An 18,946-nucleotide genomic window follows, 5' to 3' on the forward strand; every position below is an offset into this window, starting at 1 on the left:
AATTACAAGGCAACACCTCAAACACACAGTTTGTATCACAAAATTGACGGGAAATCAGCTCAAATATCAGGAAAATACTGATTCATCCTTGGCTACAATTTCCAGATCCCTGAAGTCACATAGATTGCTGTTCTACTTGTTGTTCTGATAGTTCCAACATGGAAACATCCAGCTATTATATTATTCAGGAAGAGGACACATTCTGTGTTCTAGAGACTGACATGTTTTGTTGTTAAATGAGCGAAGCCAGAGCAACACGACACCTGTAATGGATGTGAAGTGACAGTTGTTGGAGTTGAAAAAGCTGAACTTTTTTTGTCTTGTTGCGCTGCGACAACCAATCAGGAACTGGATGATGCTGTGATGCGGGGTGAAGGTCTGCGGCAACATGGAAGACAAGCTGATAGGGGCGGTCGGCCTGATTTGTATGACTCGACCAATTATTACCTTTGAGACAAGTCCAGAATGGACCAAGCCTGGAGAAGAGCGAGTGGGGAGATTAGGGTGGAAATTAAGTGAAAGCGTCACTGGATAGCACCAGTCCTTTTACTCTTAGATTTATCTTTACCTTCCTTTGATACTGTGGATCACAGCATCCTCCTGACCCGAGTGGAATCACTTGTTGGTATTCAAGGTGCAGCACTAAATTGGTTTTGATCCTATCTCTCCAACAGGAGTATTTCTGTGAATCTAGGACTGTATTCCTCCTCTAAAGTATGGAGTGCCTCAGGGGTCGATATTGGCACCTCTTCTTTTTGCCTTATATTTGCTGCCTTTGGGGTTTATCTTTAAAAAGCATAAAGTCTCTTTTCACTGTTTTGCAGATGACATTCAAATCTATCTACCTGTAACTACAAATAGCCTGTCTGCTGTACATATGATACAGGATTGTCTTAGGGGAATGGCTGAGAGCTAATTTTTCTAAACATAAATAAGGAAAAAACCTAAGATTCTGGTGTTCGATCAATGCAATCCCCCGCTTGGGCATGGCCGTGTGATTGGTCCCATGTCCTCCTTCTGTTGTCTGTATGTGAAAAATCTGGGTGTGATAGTTGATCCCTAGTTTAAATTTGAAAAGCATTTTAGCGCTGTTATTGAAGCCAGTTATTCCAGCTGAAGACCCTTGCTAAGTTAAAATCTTATCTTCCTCTCTCTGATTTTGAGAGGGCTATCCACGCATTTATTACATTGTGTTTAGATTATCGTAATTTATTGTATCTAGGGTTGGATCAGAGCTCTTTGCAGCGATGGCAGAGTGTATGAAATGCTGCAGCCCACCTTCTGACAAAAACAAGGAGACCTGAGTCTATTACTCCAGTTTTGCGCTCCCTGTATTGGATCCCTGTTGTCTTTCGGGAGAAAATGTAAGGTTTTCTTGATTGTGTTTATGTGTCTGAGGTCAGCCGAGCAGCTTTTGTGGCTGTCCCTAAAGCCAGGTTAAAGATCAGAGGTGGCAGAGCCTTTTCTGTGGTAACACCAACACTGGGGGACAGTCTCCTTATGTCTGTTAAGCTCTCTCAATCAGTAGGTCAGTTTAAGTCCAGACTGAAAACACATCTATTTACCCTGGCCTTCAACACCAGTACCAGTATGGAAAATTAGTACTTAATTGATTTGAATTCTTGGGAAATTGCTGTAATCTGAAACTAAGTATGTCTCTGTTTTTATTCATATTGTTAGGTTTTGGAATGTTTTTATTATTTTTAGCAAACTTTGTGTTATTTTTTTTTATCTACTTGAGATGTGATTGTTGTGAAGCATTTTGGTCAGCTTTGGTTGTTGTAAATGTTCTATATAAATAATAAACTTACTTACATTGTACTGCTGTATTACAGGCTTGTCGCCTGCTGTGTGAACGGCCGGCGACAATGTTAGGCGAGCGGCAGCAAGCAAAAGTGCCGACATAGTGGTGCCATTCGCATTTAATGTGAACGCACCTTTAGAATGGTTCAGTTAAAGTCCAGATCAGAATCTGTGGCAGGACTTTAAAAGTGCTCTTCATAGATGCTCTCCATCCTATTGATATTGGAGTCTTTAGATGTTCAAAGTGGGTAGAGACAAAGTCCAAAAGATTTGTAAAGATTTTCTGCCACTGTTTTTTTTTTTTAACTTATATTGATTCATCATAGGGGAATGTTTGATGCCTATATTTCTTCTAATTTTGGTGATTATGGCTTACAGATACTAGAAATACAAAATTCAGTGTCTCAGAAACTTAGACTTAACCTATATAAAACCAATTTAAAATAGGCATTTCAATGTGTATAATATGTTGTATAATGGCCATACTAAGGCCAGCAGAATGATTGGGAAGACTGCTGACTGGACAGACCCCAGAGAGTCTATAGGAAGAGCGGAGAGGCCCAGAATCCACGTTACAGAAGTCCAGAGTGAAGTTTCCACAGTCAGTGATGATCTAGGGAGTTACTGTGCTTGATTGGCCTGACCTGAACTCCACAGAGACTCTGTGGAATATTGTCTAGAGGAAGATGAGAGACACCAGATCCTACAGTGCAGACGACCTGAAGGCCACTATCCAGGCAACCTGAGCTTCCTGAACACATCAGCAGAACCTCAGGTTGATCTCCTCCATGCTACTGGAGGAGATCACTAATTCATGCAGAAGGAGCCCCAAACAAGTATTGAGTGAACAGAACTGAACATACTTTTCACAAGTCTGACATTTGTTTAAAATATTCTCTTTTATGGATCTTGTGTACTACTCTACTTTTGAATTTTGGGTTGTCACTATCTGTAAGCCATGATGATCAAAATGAGAAGAAATAAGCCTTTGTGTGATGAATTTGACTTTTGCGAGGTGCAGTAGCTGTGCTGTTTGCACCTGGGAGCAACATGATCATTTCTGTTGGAGAAGAAGCAGCTCAGCTGTTTGGTGAGAGGTCTTTTTTCACTCTGAAATCCCACATGTCCCTTCCACCTCTCAATAGTGCTACTTTGTGTTGGTTTATTTCATAATCCTGATAAAATACATCGAGGTTTGCAGTTGAAACATGACAAAGTGTAATAAATAAATGAATACAATCATAATAATACCCGGGTGTGAGTAGTTTTGACAAGGCAGAGTAAGCTGTGCTGACCCTAATTTCCTCATGACTGAAAAACAGATGTAATCACCATCTTGGTCAACATTTGCACCTTCAGTCCTTCCTAAAGATCATAAACACTAATGCTGAAGATCACCTGTTTATCAAAGCTTCTGCTCAGAGAGAGTCAGACGTTCACCAGCATCATCACTTCCCCCGACTTGTTTCAGACCATCAGAACTCCACTTTGAGCTGTTATCCTCTCTTTACAGTTCGCTTCTCCTCAGCTCATACCAGGTGACATGATTTTGCCTTTTGTTGTTCGTTCCATATCCGACGCAGTGGCTGCATGATGTCTGAGCAAAGTCACGGACAGACAGATGTCGACCGCTGGTGTTTTCTCCAGACTGGGTCCGTCCTTGGCCACAAGCAGACAGACAGAGTGCGGCCTTGGACGGAGCTGTTGCTGCTCTGGAAAAATATGTGCTACAGAGCAGGAGCATGGGAGTGAGGATGGTAAACACATGCTGGCAGCGGCCTGAATGGATGGGTGTGTGAGGAGGGGGAGCCAGATCGGTGGTTAGTTTTCAGGCTGAGGGGCACTTTGGTCACATTGATCTGTTTTCATGTGCACAGCTGTTGGTTGTTGAATCCTGTGAATAACAGAAGCATTCTGATCAACACTTTAGCTCACTCTATTTTTCTTGGATTTTTTTAGATAAACAATTTAGTTTAATTCACGCCAAAAAGGAAATAGGTATAGCAGAAACGGTTTGTTTCAGTGTGCCAGCCATCATCCTGAAGCTAAAAACCCTTCATCCGGGTTCATGTTTCCTTCTGAAATTCTAAAACGATGAAGGAAATGTTGGCTATTCTCCTGGATAACCCACATTCCTGTTCTTCTAATTCCCTTTCCTGAGCACATCCAGCTTGTGTCAGCTTGCTTGTACTCTTGAACTTGAATGCTGAAAAGTCTCCAGGAGTTCATCTGCAGCCTGGTGTCAATTTCCCTCTCTGGTTGAACAGGCTGGATAAACCCACAGGAATCCTGGAAAGTTGGAAAGTATTTAAATGGCCGCCTGTGACACTGCAGGAGCTGGTGGATGATTTATAGAGGCTTTGAGCTAACAAAAATCCATGCTGTTTTTAAATCCTCCTCACTGACTGATACAAGTAAAAGCATTTTTTGCCTTTGCTTCTATGAAATTAAATCTGTTTTCAGCTGCAAAACCTATGACTTTTAGAAAAAGTGTTAATGATTTTAAAACATTATTAGTTTATTACATTTCTTTATATTAAAGTCTAATCTTTTTTCTTATTATTATTTTAGATTTTAGAAAAATGACAAATTTCTCTCAGAATCTGCATGAAAGCACCTAGAGAATTGACTAAGCTGTGCTTTTCTGATAACCTATTTAAAACAACGTTCAGTTTTACATTATTTACGGCCAGATCTAATGACGTTTAGGGATCCAAACACCAGTGGTCTAATGTCGAAGGAAGCACCCACCCTAATTATTTTGAATACTTTCAGCAAAGTTGCCTTGCCACAAGAACACTCTAAAAGAAGTTAAAACACCTGCCAAGGGATTCTGCATTTTCTCCCTGTTGTTTCTCCAGGTTCATAGAAATTCTGCCACACATATACTAACTGGCTCCTCTAAACTGACTTTAGGTCTGAGTGTTTACATGCACAGTGGCTTTTCCTGTGAGCCTCTGTGTTGTCCAGAGATGAACTAGTAACATATCCAGGGTGTGGTAGACCTCTCGCCCAATCAGCACCAGAAACAGGCCCCTATAAGTGGAACATATTCCGCCACCTTACTTTCATTAGTTTCTGGGTGGCCTATCCTGGAACACAAGTGCCAGTGTCCTGAATGGGTTGACATGTGCTTCTGGTCCAACATACCTTAGTCAAACAAACGCTTATCTTCACAGCTGGTTCCTTTTTTGGGGTGCTTGATGAGTGTATTGTGAGAATACAGTAATCATTCCCTGTGACATAACACTCATTTGTTAATTATGGTGTAATATTCTCCATATGCCTTCCTTAAAGATTTCTAATTCCATTCATGGCATTGCCATGGTGCATCGCGTTATCTGCGTTCCTTTGATGAGGGCTTCTTTCATGCTGGCTTTTAACTCAGGGTTGATGGACGCTGAGTTTAGTTACCTGACTGATACCTGTTCTGAAACTGAAAACGCTGAGTATAACAGCATGAGGTAGAACTAACCAGAGTAGATCGGCCATTCTTACTGAAACGGGGCACTAGACAGCTAAACCATGCGTTAATTTTTAAAATTGAGACATGGAAAACATTTATCTTTTACATTTTCCTTTTAGTCTAAAATATCCCGAACTTAATGGAGGAACAACTTTTAGGACATTGAAATAGTGAAACTGGCCATAACAGTGAAAGTTTGAGTGGTACTGCCATCTGCTGGAAACAACTTGAACTGCATGATATTGACATATTGCCGAGCAAGAGCTCAGCCCAAAACATGTAAACGAATGGGTAGCGTGAGGAAAGCCGAGCTGCAGACACAGCAAAGCAAACAGATCCACCAAAGCGCCGGGTGGTTTCCACCTGTGAGGAGTTGCTGCCAGTGAGTCAGATTTATCCCTCTGGCTCCTGCAGGGCTGCATTCACCCAGTGACTTGGCATACAGACTGCTTTGGAGGTCATTTTAACTAGATCAAGATTCATAGTGCTGTTTTCAAAGGATCGGTCCCTGCACTTAGGATTTTGTAGTTTTCACAGCTGCAGATGTTCTGATATACCCATGTAACGCTCTTCCTGTCATGAAAAACTTGTTCACGTTTATTGTGGGAATGTCCTAACCTGACTCTCACCAAATGGATGTAGTTCTGCTGAGCTCCACACATTCATCTGGGATTGTTCCATTAATATTAATTTCAGGAGGGACTGTATCACAAACCCTTGGATGTGATTGGCTAAACCACTTGTCTGATCTTTACAGGCGTGTTACTTGGCCATTTGGAAGATCAAGTTCTTGCCAAACTAGTCGTTTCCACCAAACCTTCAAAGCCTCTCTTTTAAAGAATTAATCTTTGGAAGATTGGACAATGATGAAATAGCATGAATGTTTCCGCCTGCTTCCTCGTCGCCATTGTCTGAATCCTAAATCACTTCTGAAACGTTGAATCTACAAAAATCCCACCCTGCGATCCTGATTGGTTTGTCCATTCTATGTGGTGTTGAAATCCCTCATGGATGTGTGGAGCTGTGTGGAACTAAATCCATCTGGCAAGTCAGGCTATGAATGTCCACCACCACCACACGTGTTTAAGCTAGAAAGCACAAAGTCAACACTATGTGTAAAATGAACACTGGTGACAACAAGCCACCAAGCATTCCTTATACTAGATCTGATTGTCAAACTACAGCTTTATAAGAAGGATTTGTTTGACAAAAAAGACACGAGAGCTAAAACAATTGTGAATTCCTCAATTTATTTCAAAACATCTTAACATGAGCTGTAGCCCACAGCGAGCAAAGATGATGCTCCACGGTCATGGAGAGGCACCTCAGCTTCATCTTCCACTGTTAAAGAAAAGAGAAGATACAATAAAACTAAACTGCTTAAAAACATAAACTGCTTAAAAACATCAATACGAGTCATCTAATGTTTTCTGTTCTTAAGACACTTGAATTAAAAGTGTCAAGTTTGAACTTAGATGGTGCTAAAATGTTTCCATGTAGTTAGGAAGAATATAAAAGCTGAAATCAAAAGTTTAAACATCCAGATGTTTTTAGAGGCCCCATTAAGTGTCTGTTGATGTTATAGTGAAATGTCCTGTTTTCTCTATGCACCAGAAAAGACTGAACTGTGAGTTTTGGCTCACCTATCGCAGCCTCCTGGCTTCTCTTTCAGACTCCAGAAGGGTAAGCACATCTCCTTCTCTGACCGGGCCCTTCACGTTCCTGATGATGGAGCGGTTGCTGTCGTCCATGAACTCAACACGGACCTGGAGGAAAACAAGCCAGACAAAAAGCAATAAATTCTCGTGTTCATTCTGTTTCAACATTTTCTTCCTGCCTGAAGGAAACTCTTACTGGCAACAAGGGCCCAGGAAAGGATTGGGGCTGGAAAATGATCATACATATTCAAATTATTCGGGCATTACTCTGGTCTTACATAACAATTTTACTATAGAAACTAGTTGCTGAAAATTTGACTAAACAAAATCAGGATGATTTAGCAAATGCTTCAATCAGAACCATAAACCTGACGTGATTTAGCATACACTTAAAGTAAGGCTAGGACCCATAACCCCATTACTGATGTTGAATAGCAGAGCTAACATACGATGGGACAAGTTACCCTGTGTCCTCCAGAGGAAAAAAAAAAAAAAAAAAAAAAGCACTACTGAAGGGCAGAAGGCCAAATCCCTGCTAGCGCTTCTTACAGCAGAACGTGGCTCTGTACTGATCAGCCCTGATGTAACAGGCACCCCTGCATGCTGCCAGGCCAGATCATTTAACAGCATGACAAATGGTCAGCCTGACCACCAGAACCACGGAGATTAATGAAAACAAAGCGCTCGGAGTCAGCGTGCCAGTCGCAGGTAAAACATTTATGCAGCTATCATTTGATCAAAGTGTTCCACTCAATAGAATGTGATGCAGAGAGAACAGCGCTGGAACTCTGGACCATTTTGGCGTAAATATTGGTTATGTAACCATATAAGTTAATTATAGATCTAGTTATCTATATCAAATATGGCCACAAAAATCTCTACATTTCAAAACCCGGAAATTTCACTAGTTTTTAGAACTACCCTAAGTGTCTGGTTTGGTTCAATAATTGGCATTTAGGGTAAATTGATCAGAAGCGATGACCTGTTTAGCTGTCTACAAAATTAATTTAAAGAATTTTTGAAAAATACAACAGAGCATTTGTACAGTTTTGGAGTATCCGTGTCAGATGACAACTATGTTAATTCCCTCACCAATTTATGAATTAGCATTTCTCTCACGCATACACCACATGAAAAAAAGGATTTTCCATCAGTGCATCTGATGTCCTTTACTATGATGGAAGTCAACCATCACAATACTTTTGAGAATGCACAGTGGCTTATGAAGCTGATGGAGACAATTTGTCATTAGACTGGGGGTTATAATGAAAAATGACAAAATGAGAAAACTATCAAATCTCAAACTTTAGCAATATTTAATAACATTTTATTCAACACAATTTCCACTTTATAGTTCTTTTGGAATCAATTAGGAAAGTATTATGGCTGTAAGATATTAAGACAATTTGAAATTGTGATATAGTGGCTAAATATTGTGATTAAGAAAACACCCCAATTTTCCGCACACTAAGATTCTCCAACATACAGTAGACATAAGATCTATAGTCAAAGTTCATCCAAGTTGACAAATATTGAGTAGAAAGAGGAATTATCAGGCGCAGCTATTAAAATATTAGAGCCAATCAGACATTTCAAGCAGGCTGCCCGTAGTAGCTGTAATATTGCTGACGCTAATACTGTGCTACCATCTGAGAATTGGTACAATAAGACGACTCATTAAATAGATTTTGATCAATCAAAACGCATTTGGAGCCCTTTAGCTGGATGATATCCAGGACTATTAAAAGGTCGCTTTTGTTATAACAGACATGAATTTCTTAAAAAACAGCTGAAACCTTGATTACTGTCTGGATAAAGTCGGTACATTAACGATGCCGTATCATGCCTCACGAAGCTAACCGCTAGAGAACAACTTTGTTAGCATACCTGTGTACACTGGCCCTGAGAACCAGTTCTTCCGAGGACCTTTGTCACCTAAAAAAAAAAAACACACAGAGTGGTACATAAATAAGACATTCTCACATTTTCTACAGAGACCACGAACAGAATGGAAACGGGCCCACAGCTCGCAGCTAAGAAGCTGTGGCGCGGACAGGCCTCCATGATGGAAGCGCGAGCTCAGAACTGGCGACTTTCATTTAACCAAAAAAATGCACTTAGCTTTAAAATACTGAAAATAACGGATACGACATGTGTTTATACAAATGTGCGTCCAGCTAAACGAGGTTTCTACAAGACTCTAATGGGTTTTCTTACTCTCGCAAGCTTGATCGGCTGCACGCGGCTGGCGTCCATGTTGTCAGGTTAGACCAGAAAGGAAGTCACGTGGTGCGAGGAACGGATATAGTGAGGCCGGAACTGTGGAGTTAAACTCCTATTGGCCATTGTTCTGAAATTAAATACGAGGGTTATACATAAAATTAAGTTAAAGGTTATGGTGCAAAAAGTATATCAAACAGACATAATCTAAATAAAAAATAATAATAAAAGTATTTCACTTTCAACTTCCGTTTCCGGTAGCGTTTACACGACAGAAAAATTACACACAGACCCATTTAATAAACTAGAATATTTATTGAAAATATTTTTAATTTCCGTAGCTCAAATTACTTAGTGAAACACATTATATAGGTACACACAGACTGATATAATTAATTACTTTAACTATGAGGATTGTTTTGTTTACAGCTATTGAAAACACGAGTAGAATATTACATCAGAACAATAATAAACATTTTAAAAGAGGAATGTGGGTATTATGAAAAGTATATTTACTACCTGCCTAAAGGTTGCCCTTTTCAAAAAGTTAGGAGAGACCGCTGTACGTGCTCAGTAACATGCTCTCACTTGCACTGCAAAAGCAAGCAGATTGAAAAGCTCCTTTATTGGAGCTTTTGGGAAAAATAGCTTTTAGGATATGAAAGCATTTTTATTTACTTTTTTGCTTCAGCCTTATTTATGATATACTGGTATGCTGTTTTTGTTAAAACCTATATGGTGTAAACAAGTGATTATTTTTAGCCAACATGGTTAGAATGTATTAAGATCACCTAGTTTAGCTAGTGCATGAAGTTTTATCATACCTGACAGGGAGCGGGGTGGTTGCAACAATTGTTGCAGTTGTCTCCATTAATATACAACAGACTGCATAACACTATTTTTTTGAACATCTTTTCATTAGTTTTTACTTAAATATAATACAGTTCATCAGGTTAGAGCAGGGACAGTAGGCGTGCCTATGTATGTGTGTGTGTGTGTGTGTGTGTGTGTGTGTGTGTGTGTGTGAGTCATTATGTGTTACCAGAATTTTTTTTTGATGAAACAAGCGGCTCAAAATGCACACAGATTGCACATAACACGTAGACACAATAAGACATAATGCTTCCAAGTGTTTTTTTTTTTTTTAACAAACTCAGTTGATTGCACTGACCAACAACACTTCCATGTGGACATATTTCTGTGTCTATGCCTTTTTACATTAATTTATGTGCTGAAGTGGATACTGTGAATGGTCTAATTATATAAAAACGAATGTATTAATAATAAGGAATGCATGTGCTAACAATTGACAAAGTGAAGGTTAATTGGCTCACAAATTGTTTCAATCTTCCTATGCCATTGAAGCCAAATGTATTCTCTATCAATCTGAATCTTTGACATCTGCACATAAAGCCTTTTCATAGGCGAATATGTAATAGTCATCTGATCAAAGCTGATATTTACCCTGCAATATTATAAAAAAGTTTTTTAAATAAAACGAGTAATGTAATATACAATAATAATAATGATGATTTATGAATAGTAAAATGTATTGTATTTTTAACATGTTGCAACCACTCCCAAACAATGGCCCAACTGTCCCTGGGCCAGGGGTCAGTTGCAACATCTGACTCTATGCATTGTAAGTTTATTCTATAAAAGTTCATTGTCCAAACCATCTCTGATTAACAGAGTCAAATGCAATAGGTGTTGCAGCTGTTCCCGGTCTCGCCTACTTTTAATTTGACAAGCGATCCTCATCTATTCAGCATACATTCTCATCTACTGAATATGACTGTGTACATATATTATACAACCATTGAGGTGGAGAGATGAAGCAAATCAGACAAGCACTGAGCCAATAGTGCAATCTATGAGTTGAAAAACAAAGTATATAGTACAGTTCCTCCTACAGCAGTTTACAATTAAGGCTTATAATTGTATCTATTGAAAGTGATACCATGCCTTTAACAGATAAAAACCAACACAAGAAATCACTTTCTATACTCTCTTAAATTGGAGTTTAGTTAATATCAACTTGAATTTACTGATGAAAGTCAAATGATTAAAATTCACATTATCTGTTAGGTATGCCCTTGATCAAAGCTGCCAAGGAGGGAACCTGGTAAAATCGGATCTGTTTGATTTCACATATCAAAATAACTTTCTCTGTTTGATTTCTAGAAATACAGTGAGTAAAATAAGAACTTTTTTTCTGCAAATGTTGTTTTTTTCTGCAATATGTTCATTGATGTGGACATCACATCAGATGTCAATAACAACCCAAGTAATCCATGCATAAAACCAAACCAATAGTCCATAAATTAAGTTTTGCAAACATAGTGGAAGTCGAGAATTGAACACATAATGAAGTAGAGTGTTCAAAGAGGCACAGGAAGAAAAAAACAAGCAAACAAAAAAACAAGCCAACCAGTGAGTATTTAGAATGCATTACTTCTGCTATTTGGAACTCAATATCACCTGGTTTATTATTGACTGATTGCCAATAAAACTGACATTTAATTTCCAGTTAACACATAAAAATGTGTTAGTTGGGTTAATAACAAGCAATTATGCAATGTTTACAAAAAATATTTAAAATAACCTTTTTTATGTGTTGACTGAAAATGAGATGTTAACATAAAGCAAACAAGTGACCTGGTTCACTTTTTTGAGTGTTCATCCCAAACACATGTCCTAGGAAACTGTTAAATGGTTTTGGAAATAAAATGGCCAAGTCAATCATCTGACTTGTATCCAACTGAAAATGTAAGGAAAGAACTGAAGAACCGAGTGCGTAGAAAGAACCTACAGAACAAGATCTGAAGACGTTTGAGTGAAAGAATTGTTCAAAACCAACCTGAGCAATGAATGTGACTACATTTTCCATACAGGAAAAACAAAATACAGTTGTCATTACAAAAAATTAATATGTAAAAAAAAACTTTACACAAAGTTTTTACTAAATTCCATTAAGTATTTTCATTACTTTTTCTTGATATTAGTCCATTTTTTTACCTGTTTTTTCTTTTCTGGACAAAATTGCTTTGAATTCTCTGCATGTGTGGATTACTAAAGTTGTTGCCGATATATCTTTCAAATCATTTAATTTCATATCTAGTTTCATATCTAGAGAAATATTATAAATATATTTACTGATAAAACCTTTGAAAGTATGGCTTACAAGCAAGACTTAAGAAAGTAGAGAAGAAAGATAAATTGTAGTCAAGACTGTTCTAGAAAATAAATTTTCTTTATCTAAAACACACATTCAGCAAGATCTTATCAGTTTAATAAAATGTTTAAACGGGACAATGGCTGTAGTTAGTATCTGTGGCAATAGCATGTCCAGAACATATTCTTTTTAGCAAGGCAGTACTGTCATCTCTTTGAGCCTTCCTGCCTTCTGAGAACTCAAAGCCCTAAATCACAGTACTAATCCCAGTGAACAGTATTTTTAACTTGCTCTGGGACAGAGAGAACAGCAATAGGATTAGAGAATCAGAGAAGGCACTGAATCCTTAACATATGCTGCTGATCTTCCTGCTCTCTGGCTGAAAAGATCGGTATCACTTTCTTCATCTCAAGTTCAGCCACAGACAGCATGATTTGGAGGTATATTTTGCTGATGTAATTCTCATGGAATTTTCTTGCTGTTTTTCATTGCCTTGATCCCAACTTAGCTCAAAACCTTTGGCTTGTTGTACTGCCAAGGACCCGGCACAATGGCAGCCATAAAGCCTAAGCTTAAGGCGTTGAAAAAGCGTCGCTCCAGTCTTTTTGCGAGTGTGAAACGGGATCTTAGCTTTTCACAGAGCACAGAAGAAGAAGAGTATGTATTCCCTTTTTCACAGGACAGCTCAGTAAAACCATGGACTTCAATGGATAACCTTGACAGCCCGGATGGAAAAATAGGAAAGAGGGAAGATTTCCAAAACCCAAGAAGATCAAACATTGTCAACCTAAATATAGGAGGAAAGGTATTTCACATCCCAAAGCATCTGGCTCTCCGATACCCAAAGACCAGGATTGGAACCCTTGCTCTGTGTGACGATCCAGTGAAGCGGCTCACTCTCTGCGATGATTATAATTTTGTGAGCAATGAGTTCTTCTTCGACAGGGACCCCATGTTTTTCCATTACATATTTCATTTCTACTGCAGCAATGTCCTCTGGGTGATGGACAGCCTCTGTCCTATCAACTTTGAGGAAGAGATGTCATTCTGGGGACTGAAGCTGAAACACACTCCAAGGTATTCTTCACATGCTTTGTCCTCAAAGCTTTTCTTGTTACCTGTTGTTTGTGTATTTTAAGGCGAGTTGAGAGACGTACGTTTGTGAAAATGTCTTTCTCAGGTGCTGTCGGATATTGTTTGAGGAGAAGGTAGATGACATCAGAGACCACCTGAAGGTAAACCAGGAGCTGCTTGATGAGATTAAACCTCACCAGGATGACGAATCCTACAAGACCATGTTTCTTGGAGGCTTGCGAAAGGTTCTCTGGGACTTGATGGAGAACCCGTACTCCTCACTACCAGCCAAAGCCTTTGCCGTGTTTTCCAGTCTTTTTGTTCTCATCTCCATTGTTGCCATGACAATGAATACAGTCCTTGAGCTTAGGGAATACAAGCTTGGAGGCAAAACCTTCATGGAATGGGTGGAGATTTCTTCCATCCTCTTCTTCACTCTAGAATACTTTTTGCGGCTAGTTACCACATCTAACATCAAACAGTTTTTGAGGAGCGCCCTCAATTTTGTTGATGTGGTGGCCGTGATGCCCTACTTTCTCCAGATTATCTTTGAGACATTTGTCATAGATACAGAAGATGTTAGTGCAAAAGAAGATCTGAAAGCCATGTCAAGAGTCAGTAAGGTCAGCAAGGTGCTCAAAGTGGTGAAGTTGATGCGCATCTTCCGTATCCTGAAGCTCGCTCGTCACTCCACTGGCATGAGGGCGTTTGGTTTCACCATCCGTCAATGCTCTGAGCAGGTATGGAAGCACAAACATACACACTCAGCATTTGCAGTGTTTACTGATGTAGAATGTTCTGAAAAGGAGAAACTAGAACGTTCCTAAATGTGCCATGGGAAACTTTGGAACTTGCAGCCATCTTCCAGCTACAACTTCAGAAATGGTTTAGGTTCAAGAAGAAAAGGTTTTGTCAGACCGGAGGAAGATTTCTGTAAACTTCTTAGTACTGTGAAATGATATGTAGAAAGCTAACTGCAATCTTAATCAGTTGTTGTGGGAAACATCTGTGATGAAAAAAATCAGATCTCACCACTGACCTCACAAAATAAATTCTTCCGTGGTTCGTTGCATAATGCATTTGTCGCAAAATACCTCTTGAAAGCTCAGTTAGATTGGACGAAAAGCATCCTTAACAATCAGTTATCAAGTCTTGGAGTCGCTGAATTTAAATCGGATTTAAGTCTGAGCTGTGACCAGGCCCCTCACACGACTGTGCATTGATCATAAATATAGCTTTGGAGCCCTGGCTGTATGTCTGGCATCATTTTTGTGGCTGGAAAGTAAACATGCTACTGCAAAAACACACCCACAGCATGATGATAACAAAACTGGATTTGTGGACCGCTGCCAACTTTGAGGTTTGTCGTTTTATTGTGACAAAATATGAAAAAGTTCCAGGGTATTAATACTTTAGCGAGGCGCTATCAGCATCCTCCAGCAGATGGCATTGCTCAAGAGCATAAGGAGGAGTTTAACATTTCACTATTTGTTCACTGACAGTAAGCCCGGCCAACATAGACGCAATCTGCACATGCCCAGAAACTCGTTTTGTTATGTTCCAGAAGACCTGTGCACTGCCAAAGAGGAATCTAATAACCATGTTTATAAATGCTTGTCTCATTGTGGCTAATTGGTTTGTATACAGCTTCTTACAGCGCATACAGCACATTATATATGCAATACTAGCTGAATTTCTATTAACATATCTCAGTGGATTAACATGTAATACACTGTAATATGTTAACAGATGATAAAGCTAAAAAACACCCCAAAAGATGCATACAATGGGAGCAAACATAGCTGCTAACACGTTTCTCACAAAACCACAGGTATGCTGTCTGTTTTTGTTCATCGCCATGGGCATCTTCACCTTCTCTGCTCTCATGCATTCTGTGGAGGTGGATCAGCCTGGGACACCATTCAGCAGCATACCAGATGCCTGGTGGTGGGCCGCGGTGAGTGAAGTCCAAACTTTACTGTTACAGCTTTACAAACTTCAGAAATTTGTTTAATTTGGACATAGACCTAGTCAAAGATCACACTGAGGTTCTTTTACACAGAGGCAATCGTCTTTGCTCAGGTGCAAAGACGATTGCCTCTGTCTATTCCAACTTTAAAAATAGCAAAAATAGCCTGTAACTGTTATTCACTAAGACAATACTGCATATTGAAGAATACATGACCTTATAACTGGATTTGGCAGTCATTAGATAAACAGCTGCGCGTCAGCATGATACTAAAAAGTTGTCTCATGCTGTCCAATAACTTTGTCAAATGGAAGAATGTATAGTAAATGTAAAGAAAAGAGAATTGCAAGTATGTAACCCTGTGGGACACCATAACTAACGATGGAAGGTAAGTGGATTTTTTTTAAATCAACAAAAGCAAAATCTAATCTCTCATATCGATATTAAAAACCAGCCTGGTGTTGTATCACTCCATTTGAAAAGAAAAATCAAACTGATGCTGCTGTTAATGACGAGTACTTTTTATGTATAATGACAATAACAACTAGTGATTCTAAGGAAATCGCTAAAAATAGCCAATAATACCCAGCTAGAGAACCATTTTATAGCTGCATAGTTAACCAAGATACGATGTTCGGATGTATTTCTCTTTTTCATTTATTTTGGGTAAAATTTTTTCAGGCACTAGAGAGTGTATCCAACTTTGTGCTGCCACTCAGATTTTTGATCAAGCTGTGTAATGCATTTTACATGTCAAGAATTATGAATGTATAAATAGACAAGGTCAAAAGTGCAAAAATCCTAAGCCTGGTCAGATATTCTTACATATTTACTAGTCCTGTCAAGATATTTTTATATTCAGGTCAAGAATTGGGCTGAGACCAACCAAGTTGTTATATGACTAAGCAACAAGTAATTATTTTGGACCTTTTTAATAGATTTGTTTTTAATGGGCTCATACAAAATCAACAAAATAAAATGTTTATAGCAAATGTTTAGAGTCTGACATTTAAAAAGCTGTATCAAAGCTTCTGGAACTTCCAGGTTTTGAAATACTAACAAAAGCCACACATTAAAGGCCCAGCGCCCATATTCACACACTACCCTAAGACTAAAAGTAACTGTTAGTGACGCTATTTGTTTTTTTGGAAAAGTCTTAGAATTTCTCGGATTCCAAGATGTATCTTTGACTTTCACCTTTGTAAGATACAAATTATTCACAAACCCCCCTAGGCCTCAAGAGAGCTCATAAAGTGAAAAAAATGTTAGGAGTAGTGAGGATGACTTTTAGTGAGAGTCTGAAGCAGGAAGATGGAGGAAACAGAGAGAGCTGATTGGCTGATCCACCACCTAAACAGTGGAGGAAATGAGCACATAAACTACTTTAACAATCATACAATTATTAATATTTTGCTAATATAAACTGTATCCTCCAACAGGGGGAAACTAATTTGTTTCAGCAGAACGAAGGGCTAAAGGGCCCTAGTTATGTAATTGTATTGAAAATAAATAAATAATAGGGAAAATGTTGAATATGTGGAAGAGAGGAAGAGGAGTGGAAAAGAAGAAACAATACAGTGCAAAGGAATTTCTATTTTATTTGCAGACTGCAAAATGTTCTCAATAATAAACATTTTATCATTTTCTCCATGTAATGTTGGTAATTTTGCCAAATACAACTGCTTTATACAAGCAGACAATCTCAGTAAAATGCTGACAGCTGGGAGTTCATTAATGTCAAATAGATGAAATAGTGGAATGACCAGTATAGCAAGTAAACATAAGCAAATCAAAATGATCATGTAAATAAGGTGTGTTCAAACATTTTGATGCTGTGTGACAACTATTTAAGTTTCAGCATCATGTCACAGATTTTTTAAAGTCAGTCAAATCAGTTAATTTCACTCAATTGGTTACTAGGACCACATTTGTGTGTGTTTTTGTTGTACTACCAAAGATCCTTAAAGACAGCGTTACACTTGGCAATGAGGTCAACCACACCTCCCCACTGAGATAAAAAATCTCCTTACTCAGAGTCGCTGTCAGCAGTGATCTAAATCACTCTGAAGCTAAAACTCCTTGGCGGTAATTTTTAGGTTAAGATAGCAGCTCTGAGAGGACCCTGAGGATCTTTGTGAATACGGGCCCTGGTGTTTATTTATCTGTTTTAGCTGTTAACTTATTTGTCTAAAACCCTGAACTATGTGGTAATGCTTCTCTTCTGAGGCTTCAATCGGTAGTATGAGCCTGCAGGAAGCTAGTGCTACATTAGGTTCATACTTCTCTCAGCTGCCACAACAACAACAAAAAGAAACAACAATATCAATAGATCCTCCTAGGGTGAAAAAAGAGCATGTTGGTAAAAGGTAAAAGACAGGCAGTGACAAAAGTAAAATGGTGCATGCTAGTACATAAAAGCTGATGTCTGTGTTTTCTTCCTGTAGGTGAGCATCTCTACCGTCGGTTATGGAGATGTTGTTCCAATCTCCTACCTTGGCCGCTGTGTGGCTTTCGGCTGCATCTCTTTTGGCATCATCCTTAATGGAATGCCCATCTCCATTCTGTTCAACAAGTTCTCTGATTACTACGCCAAACTGAAGGAGCAAGAATACACATATTCCAACACCGAGCGCACATTCCAGCTCCAGAAACGTCTTAGGCGTAAGTTCGACCGCTGCTTCGAACCCCCGCCTGAAGACTCTGATGATGAGATTCACTATCGACCCAGTGGAAGACATGCTGACTTTGACAATGACTTTGACGATTGAGACTTTCCGCCTAATTGTATCATCTCTAAGCCAAAATGGCCTTATCACCCATGGGTGTGGAACGTTTAACGATCCCATCCACCTGGATAGCAGAAAGGGGGAGGGGGCATAGAAGCAGCTGCACACAGAAATACGCTTTAAGTCACGGCTTTGCAGTTGTTCCCCCTAAAGGTTTTAGGTGACGATCATTCCTCTGTCGGGTTTACCGGGTTCCTCCTCTAGATGGCTGGTTTCTTCATATGCTAACTGAATTTAAATAGATGTCAAGGATTTTAGATTCCAACATTACAAAATAAATAAAGCAGTATTAAATAAATAAAGCAGTGCTATTGAAGACATTTTTATTAAAAGTGTTTTTAATAAACTATGCCTTTTATGTTTCAGTATATTTATTAGGTTTTTTGATTGCAAGAAAAAAAGTTTTATTAAGGTTTACAATTTTTTTAACAATACATCACAGAATGCCCCTCTTATAAATCTCTTCTAATCTTTCAGGTCACCAGTCTAAATTAACCTGAGCAAATGCTACAAATCAGAGAGAGAAAAAAAACTTTCTGAAAAACAAAGTTTTTAACATCTATCAGTCTGGAAAGGGTTAGAAATCTGTCTCTAAGGCATTGGGACTCCAGCTAGAGACAGCGAGAACCATTATATACATACATGGAGAAAACAGTGGTAAACCTTCCCAGGAGCCACAGGCCCACCAGAATAACTGAGTGCTTTAATAACTCATCAAAGATCAACATCTAAATATTGTTTTTGAAGAAACCAACTCCTGAAGGACAATGTCTGGCCATCAGTTTATGACCTTCA

The 18,946-nt window shown here is 38.8% G+C and overlaps 2 protein-coding genes across 2 annotated transcripts; one reads left to right on the top strand and one right to left on the bottom strand.

The window, feature by feature from the left end:
- Window positions 1-6,498: 6,498 nt before the first annotated feature.
- Window positions 6,499-9,261, bottom strand: rps28 (ribosomal protein S28). The gene is made up of 4 exons (XM_036137874.1): window positions 9,145-9,261; window positions 8,815-8,862; window positions 6,913-7,035; window positions 6,499-6,610 (listed from the first exon to the last, which is right to left on the bottom strand). Exons 1-3 carry the CDS (start codon window positions 9,181-9,183, stop codon window positions 6,913-6,915), a joined length of 210 nt encoding a protein of 69 aa, XP_035993767.1. The 5' UTR covers window positions 9,184-9,261; the 3' UTR covers window positions 6,499-6,610.
- Window positions 9,262-12,611: 3,350 nt separating this feature from the next.
- LOC118563386 (potassium voltage-gated channel subfamily V member 2) lies at window positions 12,612-18,433 on the top strand. Its single transcript, XM_036137871.1, has 4 exons — window positions 12,612-13,399; window positions 13,503-14,136; window positions 15,228-15,353; window positions 17,810-18,433. The coding sequence occupies exons 1-4, from the start codon at window positions 12,873-12,875 to the stop codon at window positions 18,131-18,133; spliced, it is 1,611 nt and encodes a 536-aa protein (XP_035993764.1). The 5' UTR covers window positions 12,612-12,872; the 3' UTR covers window positions 18,134-18,433.
- Window positions 18,434-18,946: the final 513 nt, after the last annotated feature.

The sequence above is a fragment of the Fundulus heteroclitus genome, chromosome 6, assembly GCF_011125445.2.
Source record: "Fundulus heteroclitus isolate FHET01 chromosome 6, MU-UCD_Fhet_4.1, whole genome shotgun sequence".
Lineage (NCBI taxonomy): Eukaryota > Metazoa > Chordata > Actinopteri > Cyprinodontiformes > Fundulidae > Fundulus > Fundulus heteroclitus.

What these genes read in the sequence shown, in the direction of transcription:
- rps28 (XM_036137874.1), bottom strand. Translation starts at nt 9,183, where the DNA reads ATGGACGCCAGCCGCGTGCAGCCGATCAAGCTTGCGAGA. An exon ending in AGCCGATCAAGCTTGCGAGA is followed by an intron (nt 8,863 to 9,144) that starts GTAAGAAAACCC and finishes TTTTTTTTTTAG; the next exon opens with GTGACAAAGGTCCTCGGAAG. An exon ending in CTCAGGGCCAGTGTACACAG is followed by an intron (nt 7,036 to 8,814) that starts GTATGCTAACAA and finishes GTTTTCCTCCAG; the next exon opens with GTCCGTGTTGAGTTCATGGA.
- LOC118563386 (XM_036137871.1), top strand. Translation starts at nt 12,873, where the DNA reads ATGGCAGCCATAAAGCCTAAGCTTAAGGCGTTGAAAAAGCGTCGCTCC. An exon ending in AAGCTGAAACACACTCCAAG is followed by an intron (nt 13,400 to 13,502) that starts GTATTCTTCACA and finishes TGTCTTTCTCAG; the next exon opens with GTGCTGTCGGATATTGTTTG. An exon ending in TCCGTCAATGCTCTGAGCAG is followed by an intron (nt 14,137 to 15,227) that starts GTATGGAAGCAC and finishes ACAAAACCACAG; the next exon opens with GTATGCTGTCTGTTTTTGTT.